Genomic DNA, 26,440 nt, shown 5'->3' on the forward strand with positions numbered 1-26,440 from the left:
TAGCCCCACATCTAAATACTAATGATTCTCATCTCTTTCCTTTTCATATCAACAACCTGAGGAGCCACATATGGGTAGAGTGCTTTCTTCTTTTCAAATGGTGCACAACTACATAACCAGCTAAAGAATTCAATATATGACAGGATTTGGGAAGACAAGGGTGTGATAATAAAAACACTGTCAAAAAATTTAAGCAGAAACAATTCATCTCTTCAGGATGCTACAAACATACACTTGCACTCAGTGAGCACAGGAACCACCTACATTGCCAACAGATGGGCAAGGCCAGCCTGCCACACAGGCACGACTGCTGGAGCCTTCATTGTCAGCTTCTGGGGTGAGGGACTTACTAAACAGATCTAAGAACACAACCAAAGACAAAGCTCCTACCTCAATGACCACACCCTTATTTTGCCCAGAGGTTCAAATGACCAGTCTATCAATGACTGACCAACAAAATTATTCACCGTAAAATGTGCACAAAGGTGGTAGAATATAATCTTTTATTCAGCTGAGCAGATATTTACCTTTGTTGGGGCCAGGTCCTTGTCCGGGGTTCAGAGGGGGAATGCGACCTTGTGCTCCCTGCTGCCCTAGGCCTGGTATCAGGGGTGGGGGGCCTGTGCTCTGTCCTTCCTGAAAATATGTTTTTAAAGTAAGGGTATGAAATCACAGGCTTGTGCTACATAAATAGTGATTGTATTATAACATGACAAGATAAAAATACCCAGTAAATATTTAGCTAGTAAGATTACAGTAACATTGTCCTTAAATCAGGAGAAAGGAGATACTTCTTTTACTATAATAATTTTTTTAAAGCACCTGTATTTTAAACCTGTTGACAACTTTTATGTAAAATTAGATCTTTACTCGTAATGCCAAAAAAGAACATCAATGGAAAGTCAGAAACTCTAACACAGCAGCACTAAATTAAACCAATTAAAACAACTGGTTTAAGTAACTGGTCTGGTTAAAGTGAAGCAACTTAGATTTCAGCATATGAGAAATAAGAGCACAGATTTTCATCAGGCAACTTCTGAGATCTGAAATGCCTTACAAAGTATCAGATCTTCAGACTCATTCTACCAGTATTTCTATAGGTCAATTAAAATTTCAGAATCATGCTTCCCATGTATAAAATCTTTTACTACATGGTACAATAAAAAATCTCATTGAATTATCCCAGAAACTCAGGCATGTCCTTGTGACTCTGACATGTTTATAAATATTTCAGTTATAACACAGTAGCTAAAGTCCATTATTTTTTTAATCCTCCAAAATGAAAACTGTTAATTTACTACCAGGAAGTTAGGAAAATAACTTATAATAAATAATATTATACACACATACAACTGAGCAGTAAATTAATAAAATATATAATACTTCAAGTTTTAGGGCAATTTAGAATGGCAATCCTATATTTAATTCATCCTAACTTCTGAGAAGTGCTGAATAAAAATCTGGAAATAACTCAGACATCATCAGATTCTCCATGGCTACGACACTTTTAGGTTCTGGAAGACCTACTTTAGAATAGTAGATAATTTATTTGTTTTAGCTTAGTAGTTGAGTTCAGGAAACCCAATGGTCATCTTTACATTAGGGATTCGTGGTGGTATTTGAAAAACCAAAACAGACTGTGCTTTCTACATCTGTAGCATCCCCTTTCTCCAAGTGTCTCAGGGAGTCAACATTAGCCGACTCGCTCACTTTTGGTCCACACTGGACCAAAAGTGAGTTTTCAGGGACAAAACTCAGTTATTCATATCCAAATAATGCCTCCAGACTAAGAACTTGAGAAAAGCATAAAATGCACATAGCTGAGCAGTATTACATCTATTTATGCTCATGCAATTCTTTTTATAATTCACTCCCCCAAGCAACCTGAACTTTCCTCACACCATCTCTCAAGCACGAGCTCAGTGCATGAGCAATAAAAATTGGCTAACAAAAACAGAGTCCTCAAAGAAGGAGAATTTCTACAGAAATGCTCCTTCCTGCAAATACTTTTATATGTGAGCTGAAAACAACTTGAGCAGAGTTTCATCCAAAGGGTCACCATTTCCAGAATGCTCAATTCTGGAATAACAGTCTCTTTATTTCTATTCACTGTAATAAACAGAGTGAGGTACAGAGTCTATAGTATACTCATGAGTTAAATATCCCATCCTATCTTTTAAAAGTAGAGTTGGCAGACAGGAAGTGATTCTGTGGCTGGCAGGCCCATGGAACACCAGGCTGCAATGTAAAGGGCCCAGAAAGGAGGCATGACAGCCTCAGAGCCGACCACCATGTAAAACATGCTTCCTCCTCAGGGCCACAGCTCTCCTGGAGCCCTGGGACAATTATCAGCTGTACTCAAATGAGAGTTGACCTTTTCTGAAGAAACTCTATTACCAAAAAAAGAAAAATGGTGAGAAGTAAAAATGAATACTGAGATGTACTTAATGGGAGTATAACCTAACTCATCATTCTTATGATTTCATTCTTCAGCCAGGATGCTAGTATCTTAAGCTACTGTCACTACTTGATAAGTATTATATCCAGCTGTGACCATTTTCCACAATACTCAGTAGTATTGCTTCTGTGCAGAGTGCATTTTCCCAATGTGTTAATGCCCGTAAGTTGGAAATGAATAATACCTGGTTGAAGGGGGCCCGGGGCCCATCACCTAGCAGAGGCGTTTTCTGTTGCTGGAATGGTATTGGCCCTTGAGATGGATGTGGCCCTCTTGCTGGGTTCTGCTGTCCCTGAGGTCCGGGGGGTCCTTGCATGCCACCCTGGGGTGGAGGTCCTAAAGAGCCCTGGGGCGGCCCCTGCTGACTTTGTGAGCCTGGAGGCCCTCGCAATTCCTGGGGAGGTCCCAGCATTGATCCTTGGGGTGGAGGCCCCTGCATGCCTCGGATCTCCTGAGGACCTCTCATTTCCTGAGGGCCGTGTCCCAGTAGTCCACCTGGAGGGTGAGGTCCTCTCATCTCTTGAGGCGGGTGGCCCATGATCATCCCTTGGGGAGCAGGACCCTGGTTCTCCCGGGGGCCTGGAGGCCCCTGCATTCCTCTTGGATTCAATCCCATCAGAGGTCCCTGAGACACAGGACCTTGGATCCCTTGAGACCCTGGTCCGCCTTGGATCCCATGAGGATGAGGAGGCCCTTGCATTCCTCTGGGACCAGGTGGTCCCTGCATACCTTGAGTACCCGGAGGCCCCTGTGGGCCCAAGTGACCCTGAGGGCCAGGCGGGCCTTGGGGGCCTATGTGACCCTGTGGGCCAGGTGGACCCTGAGGACCCATATGACCTTGAGGACCAGAACTACCCTGTGGTCCAGGTGGCCCTTGAGGTCCCAAAGGGCCATGAGGTCCAGGATGCCTCTGCATTCCTTGGGGCCCATGCATGTCCTGAGGCCGTGGCAACCCCTGGGGCGGGCCCTGGGGTCCCTGTGGTCCCATGAATCCTTGTGGCCCCCCACCTCCCTGATGCAGTGGAGGACCTTGTGGTCCCATTTGTCCCTGGGGTCCAGGAGGCCTAAACTGTCCCTGTGGACCTGGAGGCCCCATTTGAGCCATGTTCATTGGCATCTGCTGAGATGGATGGGGCTGTTGAAAACCTTGAGGAATCTGAGACATTGGACCTTGTCCTGGAAAAGGCTGGGGTCCGAGGAGAGGGGTGCCAGATGAGGGAGGAGGCTGAATTTGCTCAACTTGTTTCTGTGCAAGTCTTTCAATTTTAAGTTGCTGGAAAGAAAGAAAGAAAAAAGCATGTTGAATAAACAGGCCAGAGCCCTTGAAGATGACAATATTGCTATCATGTATTCTGTTAGGGGACTCTCAAAATAAACATAAAAACTGCTCAAACTCTTCATGCTCCAGTGGTAATTAGAGTCCATGCAACACTCAAGCACTGTAAGGAGTTTTAGGTTCTTTCTCATTCTTTTTAAGTCCTGGGACAGAGTAGTAAGGATTTTTTTTTTCCTTATTTTTTTTTCTGTCCCCCAAGCTGGAATGCAGTGGTACGATCGTGGTTCACTACAGCCTCACCCTCCTGGGCTCAAGTGATCCTCCCACCTTGGCCTCCGGAGTAGCTGGGACTACAGGCACATGCCACCACACCCAGCTAATTATTATTTGTAGAGATAGGGTCTTGCTATATTGCCCAGGCTGATCTCAAACTCCTGGGTTCAGCTGATCCTCCCGCCTTGCCTCCCAAAGTGCTGGGATTACAGGCATGAGCCACTGTGCCTGGCCTAGTCAGGACTATTTATGTCCATCTTGATCAGGGAAAGCCCAATAATTCACCACTAATTCATCATTCTTGGTAGCTAACATAGATAAGAAAAATAAGAACAAGCTACCTGCTATATGAGCAGATAAAAAGGAAAAACTCTTCCATAAACAGGTGAATTCAAATTAAAACTATGTTGGCTTTATCTTTTCTATTAAAAATGTATATTTAACTTAGATCTACTCACTGCCCCACTAATTCAGTTTTTTGATGTTGTTATTGTTGTTGTTGTTGTTTTTGAGACAGAGTCTCACTTTGTGGCACAGGCTGGAGTGCAGTGGTACGATCTCGGCTCACTGCAACTTCTGCCTCTGGAGTTCAAGCCATTTTCCTGCCTCAGCCGCCCATGTCACTGGGACTAAGGCATGCACCACCATGCTCAGCTAATTTTTGTATTTTCAGTAGAGGTGGGGTTTCACCATGTTGACCACGCTGGTCTCAAACTCCTGATCTCAGCTGATCTGTCTGCCTCGGCCTCCCAAAGTGCTGGGATTACAGGTGTAAGCCACCACGCCTGACCCTAATTGGGTTTTAAAAGTCCAAGATATGACTCAAGGAAGTCACTTAAAAAAAAAATTACTCAGACGTGATGGTGCATGCCTGTGGTCTCTGCCACTCAAGAGGCTTCATGTGGGAGGATCACTTGAGCCTGGGAGGCAGAGGTTGTAGCAAGCCGTGATCGCACCACTGCATTCCAGCCTGGGCGACAGGGCATGACTCTGTCTCTAAAATAAAATAAATAAAACAAAATACATAAATAACACATTTTTAAAAATTTTAAGAAACAGGATTCTTTTGGAAACTAGTCTTCTAGCATAGCAACAGGAAATGGCGGTGTTTGTCAGACCATCGGAGAGCCCCTTCCCTTTTCCTTAAGAGCCTATCAATAAAAATGTCACCACTACCCTCTTAGATCATCTTGAATTCCCCCCTACAGAGCTTCACACACCTCCAGAAGTTGTGGGTTAGTATATTGTAATGTAGCCATTTCTTGCTCAATTTCTGCTTGTGTTTTTTTCTTCTCTTCCAATTTAATGTCTTCTTTTCTGTCATTCAGCACCTCATTTGGAGCAGGAATTGGAACTTTATTTTGCATCCAAGCCTTGGGAAAGAAGAGAATATTAAAATGTACGCTAAGTATGAAAATTACAATGATAGAATGAGAAAACCACTCTACAATGTCATCTGCTCAATCTAACCTCTGAACCGATTTTATTTCTTTTTACCTTTTCTCCATGACTCAAGTACATGACTCATGCTAATTCTTACTGACATATTACTAGGTAGAAATTACTATGGTGATAAAAGCTGCAAGACACTGCATGTTATTAAGAATGCAAAGCTTGCCAGCCTCTTCACAGGGTACATGCACTTTGTGTTGCGGGGACAATTAAAGCACAAGATAGATAAACAATGGAGAAGAGAATCAACATACTCCCATACTCCCTCTGCTCCATGCTTCTTTCTTCTATTTCCTCTCATAGCATGGATGATAATAAGCAGGTGAGGACAGAACAGAGAAGACTGATAACAAACTCAATACAACTGCAAAGCAGTAGATGAGAACCACGTCTAAGAGTACGTGAACATGGGAAAAATGCTCCAGTACAGAAACACCTTCAACAGTGAGATAATCCAAGAGAAACCTCAAACTAACCAACCAAAACCTCTCTGCGTGGATGAGGTGGAGTCACTTTTACTTACCTGCTGGAACTGAGCAGGAATGGGTTTTGCATAAGGAACTTTCTTCTGAGGTACTTTTTTCTGATCCTTTTGCATCACTTCCTCCATTCCCCAATCTAAACCTGGAATTGTCATTTCAATTTCATTTGATTCATCTTTCCCTGTAACCGTAAAGAAAAGTGGTTTGCCTCTTAAATAAAAGAAATTGGCCACTTGATCAATGAACACATTATTGGAAGAATAGATTTTATTATGTCATTTATATAATTTTTATCAACATTTCTCAACATAAATCATTTTGGTATTTCAATATATTTATCAGGAACATAAACGGGTCAAGAAAAAATTTGTAAAAATTAAATGTATCTGTGTAACTTCTCTTACCCATCTGTTCTTGTTCCATAGCTAATTTTAGTTGTTCTGGTATTCCCATTCCTGGAATTACTGCCAGGCTATTAGGTTCGAGGTCATCTATAAATAGTAATATACCATTGTCAGTAGAGAATTTACAAAAGTAGCGACTGATAAAATTAATGCTTTATAAAAATGAATGTCACTGATGATTTATAAATAAATCTACTATAAAATTAAAATTCATTTTGTATAATCTTCACAACATCTAACACTTCTGTAACAGAATACCAGATTTCAAAGAAGGACAGATGTGCAAGAGTCTCACCATATTCTACTCCATCTTCAGACATTCCAGGTAAAAGGTTTAGATTATATCGATCTCGCATTTTATCACCTGGTCGGTTTCGAGTCCAGAATTTGCTGTAAAAATAATTAAAGGAGAAAAGAAGCATGGCTTCACTATTTTTCTGGGCACCAAACAGTACTAGGCAGACCCTTGGTAAACACAACACATTTTTACAATTTGTTTCTTCTACAAATTTAAAATGTGAGGTCATACACTTTGGCTCACATCTGTAATCCCAGCACTTTGGGAGGCTGTGGCAGGAGGATTAAGTCCAGGAGTCCAAGACCAGCCTGGGCAACATAGCGAAACCCTGTCTCTACAAAATAAAAATTAAAAAGTTAGCTGGGTGTGGTGGCACACACCTGTAGTCTCAGCTACTCACGAGGCTAAGGCGGGAAGATGGCTTCATCCCAGGAGTTTGAGGCTACAGTGAGCTGTGATCTCACCACAGAACTCCAATCTCGGTGACAGAGTGAGACTCTGTCTCTTAAAATAATAATAAAAATAAAAATAAAATGTGGGGCCGGGCAAGGTGGCTCATGCCTGTAATCCCAGCACCTTGGGAGGCTGAGGCAGGAGGATTGCCTAAGCCCAGGAGTTTGACATCAGCCTGGGCAACATGGTGAAACCCCATCTCTACAAAAAATGCAAAAATTAGCCAGGTGTGGTGGTGTGCTCCTATAGTCCCAGCTACTCAGGAGGCTGAGGTAGGAGGATCACCTGAGCCCAGGGAGGTTGAGGCTACAGTGAGCTGAGACCGCACCATTGCACGCCAGCCTGGACAGAGACCCTGTCTCAAATAAATAAATAAATAAAAGTGGAAAACTTCTGTTTTAAGTCAGAAGGCAAAACAAAATTTGAATAGCCAAAACCATATTCAATACCCAATCTCTTTATTGCAATATAAGTATTTGTAAACCACTACAAAAATGTTCCCAAGAATAAGTTGGAATATAAATTACTATATCAATCAATCAATAAAAATAAACACATACAGTATTTATTTCCTGTTGCTCCATATAAAGCTTTGCTATTTCACTATCAAGCTTACCTAGTATGGTCATTTGAGCCTGAGCAGAGAATATGCCCAAGAGGATGCCAAGCCAGACTCCAGATCATCCCTTCGTGGGCCATCTCCATCCCACCCACTTCCTTCTCTACCCTGCAACAGCACCAAAGAGAGAAGATTTTTTCACAAAAGTTACCCAGCTTCTCCCTCCCCCTCAAAAAAGACATTTTCTGTTACTCTTAAAATGAAGCTACCAAAGCCTGGACTTGGACTCTGGTGAATTCCACATGTCTCGGGGTATTGGCTTGTCATTGCCAAAGGACAGTTACCCTTTCATCCAAAGAGCACTTCACAGGGGAAAAGGCTGCAAGCATTTAGAAACTAGAAAATCTATTTTATTCCTCCTTAATGACTTCCATATCCACAAACAGAGGTACATTTTCTATTCCAAGCTGGATTTACAGAACTGAAAACTGCAAGCAGTCTCTGATATAGGATATATGAACACTTAAAAAAGTTACAAAACTATCATGTCTGCACACATTCACGTGCTCTCTTCACAAAATACACTACTTTTTCACATAATAAATCTTACATACCCAACATGCCAGAATAACAAAGAACCATCAGACCCTCCACTGGCAAAAAGTCCTTCATGAACAGGATGCCAGGCCACAGCTGCAGAACAAAAACATGGGAAAAGACACAATTATCAGGATCTGAGAATGTTACAGGTAACAGTTGTCAATGAGAAGCATATCACAGCCACTGACCTGTGGCTTCTTTCTTATGACCTCGGAAGACTTGAAGCTCTTCTTTTAGGTTTCTGATATCAAAAAGTTTACAGAGATGATCACGTGATGCTGTGAGTAGCCAATTGCCATTGAGGTTTAATTTCACTTCCATTACTGTGTTTTTATGGGCATGACTAGAAACAAAGTATCAAAAAAAAAATGTCAGAATTCAAAACAAGTATAAATACAATGGCCATTTTTGTTGAAAAGCGAATTAATCAAGATGGCAAGAGGTTTGGCCTAGAAGCAATAAAGCCTGTAACATTAAAGGATCACAGTTATAAACACACTTGAAAGAAACAAGTCAACGACAGAAATAATATGCACTGCCCAGACAAAGACAGCTCTCATCAACCAGTTAAAAAAGCAGCAGAGGCTGGGCGTGGTGGCTCACGCCTGTAATCCCAGCACTTTGGGAAGCCTAGGCGAGTGGATCACCTGAGGTCAGTTCAAGACCAGCCTGGCCAACATGGTGAAACCCAGACTTTACTAAAAATACAAAAATTAGCCAGGCGTGATGGTGCATGCCTGTAGTCCCAGCTACTCAGGAGGCTGAGGCAGGAGAATCGCTTGAACCCAGGAGGCAGAGGTTGCAGTGAGCCGATATTGCACCAATGCACTCTAGTCTGAGTGACAGAGCGAGACTCTGTCTCAAAATAATAATAATAATAATAATAATAATAATAATACAGTAGCAGAGCTTCCACTGAACAGTAAAATTTATCCGTGAAGCAGGGGAAGCACATGAACACAGAAATTAATATTCAATAAAGCTCATTACATTTCAAAAATTCCATAAAGTTTCTCTAATTAAGACAAAGCATAAAAATGGACTGGAAAGTCTGAAAGTTAATTTGAACTAAAGACAATGCAAGAACCCCTGGCCTGCACAATGGATATCTCCAAGGGAGCATTCACAAGGCATTCCAGGTTGGCATGGTCATTGGGGTTGTACAACAAAGCAGCCTTGCTCCAACCAATTCACTCTGAATATGGTTCTCTTCCCAATCAGAAAGACCAGGAAATGGATGCTTGGTCAAAAAAATGTTAACATATGCATGTAGCTGTGAATGTTCACAAATAACTGAAAGAGAAAACTAGATTACACAGCTGCATCGTAAGTAAGCCCATCAGACAAAAAATGAGAAGCGGTTCAAAACCAGAAGAAAACCCTCTCGAAACAGATGTTGTGAGATGGAGAAGGCTGGGCCGTGTCTAGTAAGGGGCACACACATCAACTCCTCACAGTGCCACAAGGTATTCTGATGACAGGCAATAGGCTAGAATAGTAACCACCTCCCTCCTCATCCTCCTCCCCACCCCCATATAACAACCAAATCAAACTTAGGTCTATGTGGCAGGACAAAAACAAGCCTTACTTCATTAAGAGTTCAGAGATGAATCATATTTAATTCATAAGAAGTCTATAGATCCAAGTCCATCTGTTGCCTAAATGACTTTTCCAGAAATACATAAGAGAAAACAAAGCTAAAAGTTAAAGGACACACTGCTTTGCTCCCCTTTGTTCAGGGGCCAAGGTGGGGTTCCTGTCACTTACAGTGTTGCAAGACTCTGCCCAGTCTTGGGATCCCAGAACTTGATTGGCTGTTGACTATCTTTACTTCCTGAAACAACTAACCCTTTGGTTGGATGCCAGTCTACACATTTCACATCAGCACCATGCCCTGTCGGAAACAAGTTAGGATTAAAACCTAATTAGTTACATGCATTTAAAGCAATTTAAACCAAAGTAGAGAAACCTAGTAAATGTTTTGCTCTCAGTGCTCAGTCAACTTAAAACTTGTTTTGTGAAGACTCTTGGCCTCTGTGTGTCTGGAAATTTTTCAGATACAGTATCCTCTCCTCCTATGTCAAGACACACAGGAGCCAGTCCTCCTCTCCTGGACCCAAGTGCATCTTCTCACCTACTTGCCGGGAGGTCAGTCGAGGCTTTTGGAGGCTGCACCTCTCAAGACCCCATTATGTAAAGATTTTGAAGTGTCTCATGTTGTTCCCGATTACCCTGATTATAGGGCACAATCCTTGTCACTCACTTCAGTTGTCCCACTTTGTGATAGTTCTTACAGACGAACTTGATTCAACCTGAATTTAGGACTTTGGGACCACCATTTAGGAATTTAGGACACCACTTTCTAGATGGAATGACAGGAAAAGCCAGCTTTCAGCTCCTGTTTACTGAAATGCAGGAGAAATACACTCTTTGCTTGATTCGCACATGTTGTGACAGTTAGATGAGGTAATAATAACAGCTATCCTACTGCAGGCCTGCTATATTTTAGGCAGTGTAATGAGCACTTATAAGCATCATCTTTTTAAATCTTCACAAAATCCTGAGGAAAGTATTAGCATTATCTCCATTTTACAAGTGAAGAAACAGAAGAGCTGGAAGGGTTAAATAACACATCCTAGATCCCAAAGCCAGTCAGCAAGAACAGGAGAGAGTCCCTGAGCCTGGTCCATGGGATTCCAAGGATGGTTACTTCAGTAACCACAGTGCTAGAGCATTAGCTCACTTCACAAGTGTAATAGATTAACTTACTAAAAGTCATAAACGTGAAAGTCAATTTGTAAATTTGAAAAAAATGGATATGATTTTTGAAAAACTGGATGCTGTACAAAGCCCCAAGGATATTTTACATAACAAATGAACTAAGAAGCAGATGAGGAGTGAGGAAGAACATTCAGAGCTTCCTTCTCTACCCTGGATCAAATCCAGCTTCTGTGAAGTTCTGAGGTGGAAACAAGGAAGGATACAGAAGAATAGAGACAAAGGGAAGTGAAGTGGGAAAGAAGAGATGGGGTAGAGGCACCGACAGTGATTTGTACCCGTTCATAAGGGGAGACAATTTGGGTCTCAAATGGACATAGGTTTATCCCAACACAATACCCCGTATTGGCAAGCATGTAGGGAGGTGACAACAATCTGGAGAACAGTTTGGCTGTATGTATCAAAAGTATGAGAAAGTACATCTCCTACAACCCAATAATCTCATGTCTTAGATTTTATCATTAGGAAATAATGGATGTGCAAAGGGATTTATCTGCAAGGGCATTTACTGACACAATTTGTTTTTAATAGAACACAAATATATTACAAAATAAATTGCAGTGTGGCACATGTACTTAAAGGAATGCGATGCACCTATTATAAATGACCCTATAGATGATTTAATGGCATGATTAAAATGTTCATAATTTGTTTATTTAAAAAAAATACACCAGTGTATACCATCACTGTAAAAGGCAAACAGTCAATAACAAGAGTGACTGTGTGAGCTTATCTAAATTAAAGAAAAAAGCCAAGAAGTCTAGACACCGAATTGTTAACAGAAATAATATTAAGCTGGAAGGTGGTATTGATTCTCTCTCCCCATGTTTATTCTATATTTTTATATTTTCTACAATGAACATATTTTGTAACTGGGATCTGAGGGTGGGAAGGGGGAAGAGAGGTTTTGCTGTTGCTTTCTCTTTTAAAAAGAAAAATAACTGAAGATGGAATAATTGAAATATAAAAATACTTCAGTCCCCCTTGCCCCTTGTTTGCCTTAAGAAATTTTAATTAACTATTTGCCCCTGAAAAGGTAGGGAATTTTAAAACTCTATGGGCCATTGTCACCTAAAAATAAATATTATGTATAGCTATGTATGCATTAATCAATCAAATTTGGGATTATGAGAAATGCCTGAGAAAGCAGTTTCAAATTACAATGTACAATATGAAAAGTTCATATTCTTAACAGCCGTCTCTATCTACCCTCATCTTCTCTGGGACACGTTTATTACATAAAGAACGTATGTCTGTTTAGTTTTAAGGTATGTTTAAAGAAGCATACGTAAAAACAAAAAAACTATGAACCCAAAAGGAACCACAAAATAAACTTCAGCTGCTTTGTTTTCTAATGTTCTCTAAAATTTATTAAAGTAAAATTCAAGCAAGTGAGGAATCTCATGAATTTACCCATATCCATACACATCTCAAATATAAATCAAACTGATTGGCCCTGATTCTTGGATGTAATTTTATTCATCGCTGTTCTTAATAAAACGAATACTAGCAAGCACAAATACTTATGTATAGCGTTATTCTAAGCGAAGTATGTGTAGCGACTCATTTTACATCTGAAGACTGTAAAGCGCAGACAGATTAAAGAACTTGCTTGGGACCACACTGATGATATGGGGCAGAGCAGAGATCTGGAATGCAGGGAGCTGGCCCCAGGGCCTCTCCTCTTAAGGACTATGTGATACTGCTTTCTTAGACATGAAAAGGTTAGTTAAGAGTTACAAGAGCAGAAAAAACAAAACTGTGTCACTTCCTATTTGCTTCTCTATACATAAAGACTCAGTGAAGGATGGTACCTAGCAGACAGTGAATTGGAACAGGGAGAGACTATTTTTTTTTTTTTTTTTTTTGAGACGGAGTCTCTCTCTGTCACCCAGGCTGGAGTGCAGTGGCGCCATCTCGGCTCACTGCAACCAACCTCCGCCTCCCGGGTTCAAGCGATTCTCCTGCCTCAGCCTCCCAAGTAGCTGGGACTACAGGCGCCCACCACCACGCCCGGCTAATTGTTTGTATTTTTGGTAGAGACATGGTTTCACTGTGTTAGCCAGGATGGTCTCAATCTCCTGGCCTCGTGATCCGCCCACCTTGGCCTCCCAAAGTGTTGGGATCACAGGCATGAGCCACCGCACCCAGCCGACTATTCATTTTTTAGCCTTTACATCATTTTACTTTTGAACCACATGCATGTAGTATCTAATTTTTCAAAACTAAATACAAATAAATGAAATAAAGTTACTTAAGAAAATATATGAAAAAAGTATGTGTAGCATGCTAACATTTATAACTTAAAAACAGAGGGACACACACCCACGCCCCTTTGCTCAAAAATGCATGCCATGTGTGTCTGAAAAAATACAAAAGAATCTGATAACATCAACTGGCTCCAAGAACTAGGTAGCTTGGGACACAAGGGAAAGAAGGAGACTTTTCACGACACATTGTTTTGTAATTTTTCAACTTTGAAACACGTTAATGACCTACTGAGAAAATTCAATTAAAAAAATTTACTAAACTTACTAGATAACAGTGGATTACCTCTGGAAAGTGGGTGGGAAATATTTACAGGCAGCATATATCATTAAAAGAATGTTTTAATGTAAGAGAAAAATAAATAGATTAAGCTGGAATAGAAGAAAATTGATATGCAATTGCTTCCTTCTTCAGGAAGAAGTGACTGAATTTTCAGTAAAGTGAAAAAAATTTTTCAAATGATAAAATTCTGCCCTCACATGTCAATGTTGATATATTTAGATCCAGAGGAATAAGACCAGAAGAAATTCATCCTAATAATTTAAGTGGATTAAAAAAAAAACTTTGATATGTAAAAGATGGCACTTGAAGTCTTATTAATAATAGCAAAAAAAAGGAAACAAATTTTAGAAGTGGAATTATTAAACAAACTTTGCCACAGTCAAAAACTATTAAAATGAAGATTTTTGAAACAAAAAAACTCATGAAATAATGTGAACTAAAAAGCAAGGAAAACACACAAACTATACATATACATACACATTTTTATAATCATCTTAACATATGTGTGTACATTTTGTACATTTTATACTTGTACATTTTGGTATGGTTACCAAAATGCAGATACGGATAGGCAGAAGATGAAAATCACATTGAGAATAATGGAAACAAAGATGAACTTCTATCCACATTTCCTCTAGTATAATACTGTGGTTTTAAGAATAAACAACATGGATTATATTTTGTGTGTGTGTGAACTCTCGATTTTTTTTGTTGTTGTTTGTTTCTTTAGGTATGTTTTTAATATGAAGGAAAAAAAAAAACACCACTGAATGCAAGTTACTTTGCTAAGTAGTATTTTCCCATCAAATTAACAAAAATTGATCAGGCACGGTGGCACATGCCTGTAATCCCAGAACTTTGGGAGGCCAAGGTGGGTGGATTGCTTGAATCCAGAAGTTTTGAGACCAGCCTGGGAAACATAGTGAGATGCCATTTTTACAAAAAATACAAAAATTAGCTGGGCATGGTGATGCATGCCTGTAGTCCCAGTTGCTCAGGAGGCAGAGGTGGAGGATCACCTGAGCCCAGGGAGGCAGAGGTTGCAGTGAGCCAAGATCACGCCACTGCACTCCAGTCTGGGCAACAGAGCAAGACCCTGCCTCAAAAAAAAAAAAAAAAAAAAAAAAAAAACACAGAAAAGCAAAAATTAAATTCGGTGGCACTCAGTATTAATAAGAGAGAGAGTAATAGGCACTCTCATCTGTAATTGGTTGGGAAGTAAATTAGGACAACTTTTGGGCAAGGCCATACGGCCATTATCTATCACAATCTTAAAGGCATATAACCATCGATTCTATCAATCCTCTACTAAGAATTTACCCTGTGACTGCAAAAGCACACCAAGATTTATGTACAAAGATATTTACTGCACCTTGTTTGAATTGCCAAAACTGGAAATAACCTAAACATGAATCAATGAGAGGTTATTTAAGAAAATTAAGGTAAAGACATATAATTGAATACAATCCAGCTCATAAAACTGAGGCAGAAATAAGGACCTTTTTGGGGGTTTTGGAAATGTTCTATATCTAGATTAGAATGTATTTATTTGTCAAATTTTATAGGACTGTAGACCTAGAAAGGGTACATGTTACCTTATTTAAATTATACCGCAGGGCCAGGCACTGTGGCTCACACCTGTAATGCCAGTACTTCGGGAGGCTGAGGCCAAAGAATTCCTTGAGTCCAGGAGGTAGAGACCAGCCTGGGCAACATAGTGAGACCCTGTCTCTACAAGAAAAACTTAAAAATTAGCCAAATATGGTGGTGCACACCCATGCTCCCAGCTTCTCAGGAGGCTGATGTGGGAGGACTGCTTGAGCCTGGGAGGTCAAGGCTGCAGTGAGTTGTGATTTTGCCATTACATTCCAGGCTGGGTGATGGAGAGCTTGTCTCAAAAATAAAACAAACAACATATACAACACACACACACACACACAGATGGACACCCCAATAAGCCTTTTTAAAAATATAAGTAGAAAAGCATCCATTTGTATAAAATAATACTTAAGCTAGTAACCGTTTTTTAGGGAGAAGAAATGGTATGGGAATAAGAGTGGCATTTACTCTTCTATACTCTTGAACTTTTTTCTTTTTTTTTTTGAGACAGGGTTGCACTACTATTGCCCAGGCTAGAGTGGAGTGGGAAGTTGAGCACAGGAGGCAGAGGCTGCAGTGAACTGATTGCAGCCTCTGTCTCCTGGGCTCAAATAATCCTCCTACCTCAGCCTCCCCGGTAGCTGGGACTACAGGCATGCACTATCACATCCAGCTAATTTTTTAATTTTTTGTAGAGATGGAGTCTCCCTATGTTGGACAGGCTGGTCAAACACTTTTTAACATGTGTTTTTATTACTTTGTTTAATGGCAACTACTTTTGGTGTCCCTCTATTCAAAACTCAAGTGAATGGCTGATATCAATTAATGCTTTCATTTGCCAACAGAACAAACCAGTGCCTGTGGTCCCAGGAAGGTGTGCCTCAGATACTCAGCAGGGATGCAGCTTTTCACTGACAGCTCTCAGACATGGTATGGGTGCATTAAGTTTCAAGATACTGTGGGTTTTGTGAAGAGGCAAACTGTACATAAAAACTTAATCTTATCTAAATTATTATTTCATAGAAAAAAATGATTAAGTACCAAACACATGGCTTATTAATTTCAAACATTAAGCCTAAAGAATGCCTCTATACTAAATTTGATCATTTCATTTCTGAGGTACAGAATTTCATGATACAATCATTCCAGGCTCTTTGTGATTCCCCAAATGTGAAAATTCCAAGAATGTAGTGTTTATAATACTGAAAGAATACAGACTTAATGGAAAATGCACCCAGGTAACGAGAGTTTTTGTAGCCTGGTGACTAGACGTTATAGTACTAAAAACATCTCCCTAAAGGCTAAAGATTTTAGTACTGAAAATTTCTTGCTGATGAAAGACCAGGGATTTTTTCAAGTAATTAAACTTCTCAGAATCAAGCCCCTGACAACAAAAAAAAGGAAGATAAAATTCTGAACAGCACCAAATCTGCTCCAGACACTACAAAGTCCACTACAGGCACAAAGTGTGGCCCTGCAGGGGACTGACAGGAGTCTATAGGTAGACTGTGGTGGACATGCAGAATCCTCAGTAGGATGGCAGAGCTTAAAGAAGCCGGTGATATGGGCACACGAAAGATTCAGCAGTACGACTTGGACTTGGAGGTACAATTGCAAAATTCTAAAATTAAGACATTCCAGTTGCAGATCACTATATAAAGAAAAAGACCATTATAAATCTGTGTGGAATTCCCTCTGAACACAAATACTTAAGTATTTAACCTGCACTGTCCCATATGGCACCTATTAGCCATATGTGGCTGTTTAAATTTGTTTTAGAGTTAAAATTTTAGTTTCTCAGTCATATTAGTGACATTTCAAGGGCTTAATAGTCACATGTGACTAGTGGCTAAGAATATCAGACAGGAGAGATATAGAATACTTCTGTCGTCACAAAAAAAAAAAAAAAAACCCTATTGGACAATAACTGGCCTTAAAGAAAGTGTCCCTTTAAATTTCTACAATCTTATTTTTATTTATCTCAGTTGTACAATGAACAGCAACAACAAAAAATTATCTTTCAATGATACCAGAGCTTGAGAAGACCTGCAGAACTATCCAGCCCTCTAACTCTGCAGATGAGAACACGGAAGCCTGAAAGGGTTAGGGCAGTGATGGGAGGGGGCCCGGATTTTCTTCCTCCTCATCCAATCCTGTCTTCATCTCACTAAATATAACATCCAGATGAAGTGGATAGTCCCTTCTGTTCCAATTCAAATCAACTTTCACTTTCTCAACTGTAACTGAAGAGCTTGTATATGACAACTTCTGTACTCCTTTCCACCTCTCAGAACTATACAAGAAAATAATTTAGGGATAAATACATAATTCTTTTGACTATTTAATAAGTAAACATATTGATTCTGAAGACCAGAGTCTTGTTCGGAATGAAGGAATGTGACAACCATAACCTAACTCCACCAAAAGAAATTCCAAATTAATCATACTGAGTTATTTTTAGATATTAAGCATTGAGAGCAGTGAGTTTGCATCATTCCTTAGCTAGCTATCCAGCTAAACGTTCCTTCAGGGTCCTAGCTAAATGACCAGTGACAGAATTAGCATCTCCTGGAGACAGGTGATGCTGCTTTGTAGATTAACCTGTGTCTAATATGCCAGAAATGTTTGACTTACTACTTTGTAATAATTATTTGCAGAAAGTGACCATTAATAGCAGTAAAATGTACAGCAAACAGGAAGTAAACGATTTCACTTATTCTACTCGTTCTTTCACATATTCATTTGTGTACTCTTCCACTTCCACTCATTAATTCAAAATAAATGTGCATGATGCCAACATTTATTGAGCTCCTGTTATTGGTGCTCAACCTCTCAAATATGTGGTCACCAAACAAAACAAGACCTGAACACTGGGGAGTATTTGTAGGGTTACATAGTGCTAGAACAACAGCTTTTTAAGAAAGTTAATACTTAGAATAAAAGTCTTCTGGATCAAGATTGAAATTAAGCTTTAAAAAAACACGAATGCACTTTTAAAGACCTTTCTCCACAAAATAAAAACAGAAAACTCTCTCTCCCTTTAAAAATATGCTATGTAACCACGCTTGAAATAGCAAAGTGCGGAATGCAAACAAGATAATTTTCCTAATGAAAAAAATGCCTAATGTGTTAAAAAGGAGATTCTAGAAATAAAATGCAGACTCCTTAATAAACCTTAAAATTCTAAGAATAACATGATAAATGGATTAGGTATTAGATATTTGGTGAATAGACATTCTAGACTTGCTTTGTAGATAGTGAAGACTTTTTGTTCATTATTCCCTGTCCCAGAACCGTAAAGTGTAGTGCAGTGAAGGCTAGAACCAGTAAGGGCAGAAGGTCTGCTTTTTGACTATTCCCTTAAAGGAGGAGGTTCCCTGGCTTCTGTGAAACTGGATGTAAACTTTGTGCCCTGTGCATTTTTCTCAGGCCCTCACCCCTCCTCCACCTGATCACCCCTCCTCCACCTCATCAGATCCTAAGGAACCTGTTACCCCAAGCCCCTAAATAACCTGTCTTGAGACAGTCCATAGGATCCCAAAGCTCGGTGAACAGTCTGAAAAACAATACATAATAAGTTTTATTTGAAGGTCAGAAATGGTGTCCATGTTCCCATTTTATTTTTCCTGGATCAGACCATTTTATGAACAAATCTGAAGAAAAAATTCTTTTATACAAAACTTATAAAAAGCACCAAGATTTTCTAATACAGGAAGAAAAAAGGCAAACAAAGAATTCAAGTACCATCTTGTACAATATTAACAGAACTGTTACTCAAGAAAATGTGTTAAACATTAACAGCAAACTCAGGCTACTTCTAGCCACAAGAACATAAAATGTAACAGATCAGTTTAAGACAAAGGGTATATGAGTACCCATGGCCCACAGCCAGATACTCCAGTTGGACAGAGGATTTAAGATTTTAAAAAATTAAGAAGCATAAGTAATCTGTGCTCTGGTCAAGGAATATGCAATTTATTAGTATTTTACCTTCCTTTAATGCAAAATGATTTCACCACAACCCAACAGTCAACATCAACTTGGAGTGATTACTATTAGTTATCTTTGTTGTCCAATCTAGAAAGTTACATCAGTGAAAAACTATAGAATTAAATGGAAAGTTAATTCTGGAAAGGGGGTATGCCTAGGCAGGGCAGTGTTTTCACAATGTATGTTCCAACAATACAGTGCATAGAATCATGGGTGAATGGGTTCGGCAGTCAGATAAGTTGAGCAATGCTGAATTTTAAAATGGGTAAGTTTCTTTCCCAGTCTGAGAGCCTTCAGTCCTTTCAATATGTACATTATTACAAATCTGTGGGAGAATTTGGTCACGAGTCTTCTTTTCTCAAGAGTACTTCCAAGTCTGCCAGAAGGCTGATTTTGGAAATGTGAAACACTAGCTTACTACATTTGTCTGGCAATGATGAACCTGAATTCAGCAGAATGGACACTTCCGGGGGAGGAAGAGGAGACTGGGGAAGGGCATGTAAAGGGGCCTTTAACCTTTAATTTGTAATGTGTATTTCTTTACTGAAAATTCAGAAATGTGTGGCAAAATGTAAGGATTTGATCAGAACTGAGTGGTAGCACAGAAGTGTTTTTCAAGTTATAAAAAATTTTGAAATGTATAGTGTCAGGAGCAACCAATACACAAACATAAAACAGCAAGCTCAAATGGATAAAAAGGTAGATGCACCATAAATCTGGCAGTCTCCAAGTCACACATTTACTTTGCCTATGTAGGTAAAATGGTTTCTATTGATTTGTACCAACTTGTATTTACATGGAAGACCAACAAAGGCTGACCTAAAAGAAACTGTCAAGTAGGTTAGAAATTGAAATTAGGCATACAACTCATAAAATTAGTGCCGTGTAACTTCTTAAGTACTTCTGGCATCAAAGTGAGCAAATTCTTATGACTATATGGTAAAATATCTAATTTTTGAGTCAAATAAAAACATATACAGGTATAAGTTTTGCTGAAACTTACATATCAGGCTGCTGTTAAACTCTTTTACAATAACGTGGGGAAGGGTATAAACAGGAAAGTGCACAATTTCCATTTGAGTCAAATTTAAAGGCTGTATTTAGAAAAATCTTGAGAATTATGAAATGGAGAAAAACAGTTAATTGATAACAATTTGAAAAGGTACAATATTTTTCCAAAACACTGCCTGAGGGTGTATAAAATGTGTGTCAATCTTCTATATTCTTCAGTTATAATAACCAGAAAGAAGCAATTTTGCAGTATGCTTTGTGCTAACCAGCAAATTCTCCTCTGTGGACTTTTTTTTAAATTTACATTTTTTTAAAGGCTACTTTGCAGAGTATTCATCAAAGATGCTTAAAGGAATGTGGCAACCAAATATTTTTCAACCTCATTTCTGTTGTATTCATTCGATTCTTTGATATTAACACCAATATCATAGAGAACATCAGCCATTTGTCTGAGACGGGAGATACCAGTGTCCCATACATGCAGAAAGCAGCAGCAAAGTCCACTGTAAGAAAGAGTACTCTGAGGTGTGTGTGTACATATGTGTGTGTGTATATTCGGGCACATGTTATTCAACAGTCACAGGTTCTCTAGTAAACATTTCTGCAGATATCCGTAATTCAGTAACAATATATACAGTCAAGAAAAGCAGTATATAGTCATCACTTGAAAAGCTAGAAAAGTGCAAAAAGAAAAAGAAAAGACATTCAAAAGATTGATGGGAGTCTGGCACTAAATACCAAGACTATTAGAAAGGCCAGTACCTACACTACGTTAATAATAGATGTATTAGTGCCAGCAGACAACCCAGGCCAAGAATAAAGAGAAGCCATGACTGAAGCCCCTGGTAAGGAAGAAAACGCAGAACCAAGAAGGAAAACAAAAGATGTTTCAAATGATTCTTCTGGAGCACTTCCATGGTAAGCAGTCCTTTTGAAAGCAAGGTAGAGGTGAATGAACAAGTTCACTTTCAGTTGGCCAGATTAAGGATACACTTCTTTTTAATTGAGAATTTAGAAACATAAAAGCAACAAATAATCTGTGTCAAAGTAGAAGAGTAGTTAACCCATAGCCATCCACAGCATCAACTGTAATTTGAATCTGTGTTTTGCCAGAATCTTCTTGGGTATATTCACAGAAGTTGGTAAATGTGGCTCCCTAAACTTTGTCCACCTACTGCTATTCACCTCTTGAGAGAAAGGAAGTAGCAACGGCAGTGATGAAAACATATATCTATCAAAACAAGAAGAGTGCATGAACTCTTAAATACAGGGCAGGCAGGTATCTATCACGTGAGCCCTGGCAGATTGCATAATTTCCAGATATGACTGAGATTTTTTTCTATTAATGAGTAATCTGAGATAACACATGCTCCAACTGGATCTTAACAAACATCTCCATTTCTGTTTCAAAGAAAAATGTAATCTGAGAAAACTTCAACTGGGAGCTGATTATTAATTTCCACCATACTAAAAACATATTCCCATAAAATATCCATTTAGTCCATACTGATATAAGCAAATAACTGAATAAATAAGTGGAGAAGAGTAAAGTCTCCCATGCCTAAGAATTCCATATAATTTACACAGTTACTCCACCTGAAAAGAGGTGAGGTGTAACGCTCCACTCCTTAAGTGTGGGCTATATATTAATATTATGACTTCATTCCAAAGAGTACAGTATGAAAAGTGGGAAATAAGAGTAGCTGTTGTTGAAGAAACTTGACAAATTCTACCTCAAGCAGATGATCAAGATCAACATCAAGTCATACTGATAGTATACACCCATGACATGGTATGATGAAAATGGCACTTTACCTGTGTGATCTTCCACTCAAAAACCGACAATTCCCTGTCTAATCATGAGAGAAATAGTAGATAAATCCCAACTGAGGGACATTCTGCAATATACTATACAATTTCTCATCAACACACTAGCTGCAAGAAGAGAGTGGGACTACTCAGGGCACACTGCCTATGGGTTAGTCCTGCCCCGCAAGCAGTCACTCTGTAAATAATTTTCTTGATTAAAATGAAGAGGAGGAGGAGAATGGAACAAAATCTTGAAAGTGCTGAAATAGGGGGAAAAGTTTTGAATCTAGCATTCAATATCCAACCAGTCCCGTTATAAATGTAAACATGAAATAAAAGACACACAAGAACCTTAAAAATGTTTGCCCACAGACCTCAGAAAAAAGATCTTACCATTCCAGAGATGTGAAAACCAAGGAATACTTAGTAGGAAAATCCAAACCAGTTCAAATTAAATTAAACATATTATAAACAATACCAGTATCTACTTGTGAAGGTGTTTAAAATCTGCCATGTTCTTTTTCTTTATTGAATGAATGAGGAAATGATGAGAGAGCAAAAAATAGACCTATATACACATTGTTTAAAATCCAAAAATAAGTTCTTCAGGAAAATAGATTAAGGGTTTATTCCACTTTCATCTCTGAGCCAGGACCAAGAGTAAATCATGAAAATTCTCATTTCCACTTACAGTCGACTATGATTTCCCCCCGTAAGAAGAGAATAACCAAGTGATGAAAGTAGCTTTGTCCAATAAAAGCAGCAGTGTCAAATCAGTTACATTTGGAATCAAGAAAAGGGTATGTTAAATGTAATTCAAATAGGTTCAGTGCTCATATGCTACATAATGGCTAATAGTAAAAAATTTCCAGTAAACTGGGTGTGTTTAAATCTCAGATGTTTTAGTTACGTCCTTAAGTAATCTACTTAACCCTTGCGTAGCCTTAATATTTACATGTACAAAATGGAGATTATTACCCAATTATTGGCTTGTTTCAGGAATTAAATACATGAAGCACTTAGCATCATGCCTAGCATATATTTTGAACATTCAATGAATAAAAGCTTTCATTGTGATCCAATCTCTGCCCTGAAAAAGTTCACCATGGGGACAGCTATTTCCATATAGACTTAGTTATCCAGCAAGAGCTGTTACTACTATGAACAGAGTATGGGAAAGCAGAAAATGGCTCGATGTGAGAGCATGTTCCCAAAGTGCAACTTTTGTAAGACTGCTAAATTTCAGTTTTCAAATGACTCCAGAAAAAATAACACTGAATTCTGATTATGAACATCCACCCCAAGTAATACACTTGATGTAATGCCATTTACCTCTCAGAACTAGAAAACACAAAATGAGAGACCATCATTACATTCACTATGTTGATTATTTTTTTTTAAGAAAGACAGATACTACTAAGAAAAACAGCATTTAAGTCCTGAGTACTTAAAGTAATACTTTTAATGTAAGTACTGATTCCACTAGACTACAGTGCCACCTCCAACACTGAGAAGATGATACCAATCACTTCCTTTTTACTTGTGGTGTGAATGTCTCATGGTTCCGTCTACATTTTCTCTACTGTTAAAGAATGTTAACTCATTTCTAGGAGGACAAAAAATCTACAGGGAAAATGCTGGGCCAGCAGCGTTGGCACACGCCTATAATCCCAGCACTTTGGGAGGGATTTGTATTTCTCTACACACACACACACACACACACGGATTTGTATTTCTCTACACACACACACACACACACGCTGGGTGTCATGGTGCCCAGGGGTACATGGGCAGTGGCTGAGGTGGGCTTAAGCCCGGGAGGTCAAGGATGCAGTGAGCTCAGATCACACCACCACACTTCCAGCCTGGGTGAGAGTGAGATCCTGCCTCTAAAAAAGAAAAGAGCTGGGTTCGACACAATCTTTCAATTATTTTAATTGATTACTCATCTCTAAATCCCCCAATGCCATGGATTACCTTAAGCTTCAAGTATACAATTAAAATTTAACTATGAAAGATGTCTTAAGAAATGGAAAAATGATGGAACTTGGGAGAATATCAGGAAAGAGGTAACGAAGATTATTTCAACGCCACTAATGTTAAAAGGGAATTGTGCTTTGGAATAAAATCATGATTTAATACTAAGTAAAAACAAATATGCAAGCCTCTTCCTAAATTACTTTCAAAGGTTTGCAGAGGATGAACTTATTTCCCAAGACTGACATATGTTGGCTACAAATTTTAGGAAATTTTGAAAAAACTTCAACCAAAACGTGGCCATTCTCTAAAAACAGATGGGCCCTACCTATGAATAAACCAGAGTAGAGAAAAATGAAACCCAAAATACATAGACTGTAGTTGTCAGTGACAAAGGTTGTGGCAAAGGCTCAGTGACAAAGGCTGTGATGAAGTAATGAGGGTAATTATAGGGAGACTTGTCCAGGTTGTCCCTCCTGACTTCCTGTTTCTGTAGAACAGATGCTCTCAGTCAGACAAAGCAAATTATACAAAGCACATTTGTTACAAAAAGCGTATTTCAGTCTGGGAAAAACCCTAGAGCAGGATTTGAGGCTGAAGAGTAAAGCAGCACAAAGTCTGCAGAAATGCCACGGATGACACTGAAAATGGAAAGAAGTGGAGGGCAAAGCGAGAATGGGAGAGGAGGAGAAAAAGAGAAAAGAGAAGGGAGGGAGGAGAGAAAGATGGCAGTTCCACTTAAGAGTGGAATAAACTTAAGCACTCCACCTCAGAGTACAACCCACAACCCACTTACTTGATAAATGTGGCAGTGGCCTGTGCTTCTCCACTCACTTCATTAAACACACACAAACATGCACGTGTGTACACATGTACAAGCACACACACAGACACACAAATCCACAGTGAGATCTTCCATCCAGGAGAGGACCCTTGTAGGTAAGCGAACTTAACTGCAAAAAAATGCAAGATAGCTACTTATACTAACCAATACAAACCACCATTCAAATCTCTGGACAACCAAGGGTCACTGCGTTATTTGAGAAAAAGCAAGTACCAGGAAAGAGAAAAATACAGATTATATGACTTTAGGGAAAACAAACAGGAAAAACAGATCAAACCAGACATCCACACAAACACCCCAATTACTATGTTAAAGGTTTTAAGGGGTATATTCCTTAAAAACAAACCAACTACAAAACAGGTTTCCTTGAAAAATGAAAAGATTAGAGAACCACTAGAAATTCTTGAAAAGTAAACATGCAGTTGATAAAAATAAAATTTTCCGGCTGGGCACGGTGGCTCACACCTGTAATCCCAGCACTTTGGGAGGCCGAGGCGGGTGGATCACCTGAAGTCAGGAGTTCAAGATCAGCCTGGCCAACATAATGAAACTCTGTCTCTACAAAATACAAAAAATTAGCCAGGTGTGGTGGTGGGTGTCTGTAATCCCAGCTACTCCAGAGGCTGAGGCAGGAGAAACACTTGAACCCAGGATGAACTTGGGAGGCAGAGGTTGCAGTGAGCTGAGATCGTGCCATTGCACTCCAGCCTGGGCAACAAGAGCGAAACTCCATCTCAAAAAATAAAAATAAATAAAAATAAAAATTTCGGCTAGGCACAGTGGCTCAAGCCTGTAATCCCAGGACCTTGGGAGGCCAAGGTAGGTGGATTGCTTGAGCTCAGGAGTTTGAGAACAGACTAGGCAACAAAAAATTAAAACTAAATAAAAATAAAAATAAAATTAGCTATGCATGGTGGCTCACACCTGTAGTTCCAGCTACCAGGAAACAGAGGTGGGAGGATCGCTTCAGCCCAGGAGGTCATGCCTACAGTGAGCCATGACTGCACCGCTGCACTCCAGCCCAGGAGACAGAGACCCTGTCTCAAAAAAAAAAAAAGGAAGAAAAAATCACCAGAAGGGCTGAAAACCAGACTGGGCATGATTGAAAAGTAAATTAGTATTCCAGGAGACAAACAGAAATCTCCCAATACTTAGAGAAAGGGCAGGAACACAAAACATGTAAGAAAAAATAATACTAGACAGACAGCTCCAAACAGCCCAACAGTCATCTCCTAAGAATTCCGTAAGACAAGCAAAGACAATGGAAACAATCATCAAAGGAAGAAAAATCCTTTAAATGGAAAAAAGATAAGACTGCAGATGACAGTATGCCAAGAAAGATGAAGTTTAAAATATGTATACCTATACTCACAGTTTAAAAAACAAAAAAACAAACAAACAAAAAAAAAACACCCCTCAGAGAAAAGAGATCATTCAGAAAACATTCAGAGAGGAAAGTCAAGATATATATAAAATAATGAGACTCAGGATTATATTTGACTTATCAGTAAAACTGATGGAAGATAATGAAGGACGCAAAAATTCAGAAGGCAAAGGATTTCAAACCCCAAACTATGAGTCAAGTATGATGGTAATTAAATACCTTTCCAGACTCAATAATTTTGAT

At 39.2% G+C, this 26,440-nt stretch overlaps 1 protein-coding gene across 7 annotated transcripts in view; it reads right to left on the reverse strand.

Annotated features, from left to right (window-relative positions):
• The window catches only part of WDR33 (WD repeat domain 33), a 103,142-nt gene that overhangs the window by 10,666 nt on the left and 66,036 nt on the right, over nt 1–26,440 (reverse strand). For all 7 annotated transcript variants that reach the window (XM_004032524.5, XM_055380677.2, XM_055380679.2 and 4 more), the window contains 10 exons: nt 10,023–10,149; nt 8,444–8,598; nt 8,270–8,348; nt 7,713–7,823; nt 6,641–6,735; nt 6,346–6,432; nt 5,983–6,122; nt 5,228–5,380; nt 2,643–3,731; nt 528–636 (listed from right to left, as the gene is read on the reverse strand). In XM_004032524.5, the coding sequence (XP_004032572.2) occupies nt 528–636; nt 2,643–3,731; nt 5,228–5,380; nt 5,983–6,122; nt 6,346–6,432; nt 6,641–6,735; nt 7,713–7,823; nt 8,270–8,348; nt 8,444–8,598; nt 10,023–10,149 (2,145 nt within the window). The remainder of the gene's footprint in view (nt 1–527; nt 637–2,642; nt 3,732–5,227; nt 5,381–5,982; nt 6,123–6,345; nt 6,433–6,640; nt 6,736–7,712; nt 7,824–8,269; nt 8,349–8,443; nt 8,599–10,022; nt 10,150–26,440) is intronic.

The sequence above is a fragment of the Gorilla gorilla genome, chromosome 11 (genome assembly GCF_029281585.2).
Source record: "Gorilla gorilla gorilla isolate KB3781 chromosome 11, NHGRI_mGorGor1-v2.1_pri, whole genome shotgun sequence".
NCBI classification, from domain to species: Eukaryota; Metazoa; Chordata; class Mammalia; order Primates; family Hominidae; genus Gorilla; species Gorilla gorilla.